The sequence below is a fragment of the Centruroides sculpturatus genome, unplaced genomic scaffold (genome assembly GCF_000671375.1).
Source record: "Centruroides sculpturatus isolate CEXI.00-Female unplaced genomic scaffold, Cexi_2.0 scaffold760, whole genome shotgun sequence".
NCBI lineage: Eukaryota > Metazoa > Arthropoda > Arachnida > Scorpiones > Buthidae > Centruroides > Centruroides sculpturatus.
In genome coordinates this window covers 301,143-306,435 of record NW_019384943.1, presented here as the reverse complement: position 1 = coordinate 306,435, position 5,293 = coordinate 301,143, and the positions used below count along the sequence as shown (strand labels likewise).

The 5,293-nt window shown below is 28.7% G+C and overlaps 1 protein-coding gene across 1 annotated transcript; it reads right to left on the bottom strand.

Moving 5' to 3' along the window:
• Positions 1-1,657: 1,657 nt before the first annotated feature.
• Positions 1,658-2,592, bottom strand: LOC111632161 (allatostatins-like). The gene is made up of 2 exons (XM_023376529.1): positions 2,519-2,592; positions 1,658-2,447 (listed from the first exon to the last, which is right to left on the bottom strand). The coding sequence occupies exons 1-2, from the start codon at positions 2,590-2,592 to the stop codon at positions 1,769-1,771; spliced, it is 753 nt and encodes a 250-aa protein (XP_023232297.1). The 3' UTR covers positions 1,658-1,768.
• Positions 2,593-5,293: the final 2,701 nt, after the last annotated feature.

Genomic DNA, 5,293 nt, shown 5'->3' with positions numbered 1-5,293 from the left:
TATTGATCAGGGAATGAAGACTTCGGTGACATAGATAAAATATTTAAAAAAATTGATGTTTATAAATATTTGAATTACTAATTTAGGACAGAAATAAATGATGCAGAATTGCTTTTTTTATTATTCTGTAAGTTTATTTTTTATACAGATTTCCTCCATTGGAAGGAAATAACTCAAAGTCAGTAAGTTGAATGCTGAAGAATTTAACTAAAAATATATTGTATGTACTTTGAAAGTAGAAAATTGTTTCACGATTGAATTCATTTATCAAATGTTTGACATAATATAGTGGATACGTGACAAACACAAAACTTTAAAATGTCCTCACAAGAAAAATAGCAAATGATATTTTTTCCTTTAGTTTGAATAGAAACTTTTTTTTCGAAATTAAATTATACATTTTATAAAACTTGTAAAAAATATATTTCTCTGGTGTAAGCTTATATTGTTATGTATACTTTGTATTAATAATTTTATATATTTAATTATATAATTTTTAGAGGATTTTAAATCAAAAATTATATAAGAAGTTTTATCTTTATTCCACGCCTTTTATAAATTTCTACTTTAAAATCACTTAAAGTTAAACGAATGTTTCAGAAATTACTTTAGAATTTATATTCTTAATTATTATTAATATAAAATTTAAATTCTCCTTCATTATTTTCTAGTTTTATTGACAATTTCCTTTACGTTATATTGAAAGGTAAAGTGAAATTCTTCTAAACGTAAGTAGAAATCAAGCAGGGAGTCGCGAATCACTGGTTGAGAAGTATTAGATTTACCTCTTTCCAGCATCTTTTTGTTATCTTCTACTTAGTCTAAAGTGTTAAGGAAATATTCTGTTTCTTTTTAAGTAAGTTAAAGAATTTAAAATGTCCATTCAGCTCCATAAAGCCAATTGTATACTTTGATGATTTCTTTAGGAAAGGTTATATACGAAATCGCATTATATACATCGTTCCTTAAGTTAGTTCAACAGAACATTTGGCCATAAGAGAGGGAGAAAGAATTTAATAAAGCTATCTTCTTAAATTTACTTCTGGAAATTTAGTAGAAACGGAATTAATTCGATAAATAAAATAAATCATAAAATATCTTTTCAGTGAAATTATTTTAATAAATAGATACAATATTAATGAACTGAATAATATCAATTTTTTGGAATTTAACCTTGATATTTGAAGTGAAAATTCTTTCTTTAATTTATAAAATAATGTTAAAACTGTACGTTGAAAATTTTATTTACGAGGAGATAATCTAATGTCTTAATGTATAACATTAAATATAATCCATTAAAATACACAATAGGAAATCAAACTGACAGGATTCATTATTGCTTTTTAAAGTACAGTTTTCATCCACAGGAAATTCTTTACTATTTTAATATACATAAAATTCGATATACTTACGGATACAAATGTTTATTTATGTCACAACATGCAGAGAAGAAGAATATACGAATTCAAACCATGAGTATTTATAATTAAATTATATTTAAATATATTTATAATAAAACAAAGCGAAACGTTTAATTCATGTTTTATTATCAATTTTCCTAAATAAAAGATAAATATATTTGTCAAACAGTATAATTTTTAATTTTTACATATACGTATGGTAATATATTTTTTAAATATTTTGAAATAATTAAATTCATTATAACGTAACCGTGATTTGTATTTTATATCTGGAATATATTTTTTTTCCTTTATATTATTTTCAGTCCTTTTGTTAAACATAAATGAGAAAGAAAATATGATTGAAATTATTCCTTATACTCCTCTTCGGAGGAATAATTCGATTCTTGAGTCGATCTTTTTCGTCTTCCGAGACCAAAAGAAAATCTCTGATCGGGTCTTTTGCCAAGACCAAATGCAAATCTAGGGTCTGCTCTCTTGCCAAGACCAAAGGAGAATCTTTGATCTGGTCTCTTATCAATATCAGCATTGAAAGTATCATCAGCTCTTTTGCCCAGACCAAAGGAGAATCTTCTCTTCATGTAATCTTCCATGTCACCATCCATTGATCTTTTGCCAAGACCGAATGCAAAGCGGTTTGGTTCCCTTTTACCAAGTCCAAAACTGTATCTTCCTGAAGGATCACGTTTACCCAGTCCAAAAGCGAAACGTTGATCGTATCTCTTACCTAATTCCAATGCGTAACGATGTTCGTCTCGTTTCAAGTCATTACCATTTTCGGCCATTACCATTTCATCTTCGTCAATGTTATCGGAATCGAGAGGAATATTGTACGATTTCTTGCCCAGTCCGAAGCTATATAATTGAGGTGCTCTCTTGTCTCTATCGATCGTTGATTTTATATTGTCTTCTTCTGCTTTCGTAACTGTCCAACAGATTGTTGTAATCAGGAACAGAAGAAATACGTAATTAGGACGAAAAGAGTGAATCCAATTATATCTGTAAGAAAATAAAGGAGGAAAAAGTCTAGAATAAATACAATAAAAAATAAAAGAAATTTACTGTTAAAAATAAACACTTTGCAAGTTATCAATTACAGATAAATCTGATGATCTCTCAAGAGATTTTTGAAACTAAGTTGAAAATCTTCATTTAAGGAATCACTTACCATAAGAGATATGTAGATTTAGAATATAATGAGAATGAGCAATTACTTATTGTGGCATTGTCCTATGCTAAGCTGCAATTTTTTATCATATTTTAATTTTAAAAAATCACATGATTTCTGGTCCAGACCAGAAGTTTGTATATAATCAGGGCCTCCAGCTCAATTAACTATATACAAACTTCTGTGTTTCCAGATATGGAAAACTATCTGGTCTAGATATTCAATTATCTAACTCTGTTTTCAAGATTAATGATGGACAAATGGACAGACAGATGACACTGGGAATCTATAGGTCTGCAATTTGAAAATTACAAACCAAAATTATGATGCAGTCTCTAAATTTGTTTAATCAAAAGTCAAATATAATAAAAAATAGTTAAATGACTATTGGAGAAATATAGATATAAGTTAAAATAATAATTCTAAAAAATATATTTCTGAAAATATATTTTTTAGAATTATTATTTTAACTTATTGAATAACCAATCCAATTGTCTTTAATTTTAATTTTATAAATATAGATATCTTTATTAAAATTCATATTTTAATAGAATTACATATTATACCTCGTATATGTAATATTAACAATGATAGATAATTACTGTATGCATCATTTAATGCCTCCATTGAATTAATTATAGGTAGATTTAATTCCAAACCTAACTCTCAATAATATTTGTATTTATCAGTAATAAAACCTACATAGGTTTTTATATACTATATTTACTATATTACTATATTTAACAGTACAAAAAAATTATCACACATTTTATATGACAATAACTATCATAAGCTTCATAAAAATTTAGGAAATAGACAAAACTACAAAATGTTAATATTTATTAGTCGATATAGTTATTTACCAAACAAACATTCTACAGTCTGCATAAAAACACCAAGAAAAGGTAATGCCTTATATTAATAGCTATATATAACTTCATTACAACATGAATAAAATTTTAAAACTACTAATGAAGCTATTTTGCACGAATACAATATGGTTAGTTATATACATTCTTTTTCCTTACTCTCCCGCTATCTGAATAAGAAAGCTTTTATCACAAAGTTCATAAAATTAAAAAAATTATCAGCTTTTCTATAGCATTTATAGTTTAGGTTTCCTATTTCTGTTTACAAATATTTTTAGGATTTATGCATTTTAAAAAATATTTACTTTCAATGGAAAAAAGTTTAATAATGCAGTATTTAAAGGGTGTTTCAAAGGAGTTTAAATAAGTAGGTACTGTACATTTAAACAATTCATTTTAGAAATAAAAAAATTTAGCAAAAAGTTTAGAGTTAAACATAAAATAATTACTTCGTTTTTTTTCTTACCAAAAGATTCTTCAGTTACAATATAAATAATTTATAACACAAGTACTACAATTTTTAATTTATTTCATTGCTTATGTCTATATTGGATGATCTCTTTTGCAGGAAAAAACATGTTTATGTATGTATGTAAAATGTAGCTACATGCTGAAATTCATTCTTTCAAGAAGTTCTTAGCCATTACTTGAAGTGCTAGCCCATTCTGTAATAGATATTTATTTCAGAATTTTTCTGATTGCATAAACTGGTATAAATAAAGGAGTCAGAGTCATTCAAAAGCCATTTATGTTCCAACTCCATAGCCCTGATTTTACATGAAATCTAATGGCTTATTAACACATGGCATAAAACAAAATAGCTGAATGTTTTTGTACTTCTGTATGTTACAACATACAGATTCCTGGATATATGTCTCCAATGGGAATTTTTACATATTTAAAATTTTTTTTTCATTTTTGGCTCTTAATGCTTTGTAATCACTAAAGCCTTTTTCCATATCTATCAAGGGTTAACCAGGCCATAATTGGATTATTAGATGATGAAGGCCCAACATATCCAGACAGATCACACATGAAAAAATTTGCCCATCTGGATTCAATCCAGGGTCCCCAGAGCAGTAAAGCTGATGCCTTAACTGTCTTGGTCATTCAGCTATCACACTTCTGACACTCAATCTGTCTAGGCCAAGCGGTTCCATTCCCTGAACACTGGAAGTTTGGTTGCAAGTTCATGCCTCGCCAGGACAAGCTGGCCACATGGAGTTTTCCATGTTTTCTCCACATCTGTAAGGCCAGTTACCCTTAAAAAGACCTCCCGGAAGGCATTCCCCTAGGCCAGGGGTCGGCAACCTGCGGCTCGCGAGCCACATGCGGCACTTTGGATGTGAAGCTGTGGCTCTTTAGTTCCATACGCAAATATTATTTATTTTATCAAAATAAAAAAAACATTTAAAAATCGTTCTGAATCGATTAACGAGGATTCAGCACCGATTCTATCTCTCAGCCACTTGTACTCGCTTTCATCGCACCCTTCCCCCGTGACACGCGTCGTCACTGTCGTCAGTCCGTCGGAAGCACTCGAATGACGCCGTCGTCGGATGTTTCTATGAGGTTTAATTCGCTTTCGACGCAAGACAATTCTGAATAAATAGATTAGTTTTTTTATCAAAAACTTTATTTATGCGAGTACTATTTATTGTCGGCAAGAAAAAATTTTGTGGCTCTTTAAAAACTTTGAAATTTTGTAAATTGTAATTTTTGGCTCTTCCGACTCAAAAGGTTGCCGACCCCTGCTCTAGNAAGTTTACAAAATCTGACAGAAAAAGTTAATTTTACAAATTTGCATAAATTTTTTATAAGTAAATTATTCAGAC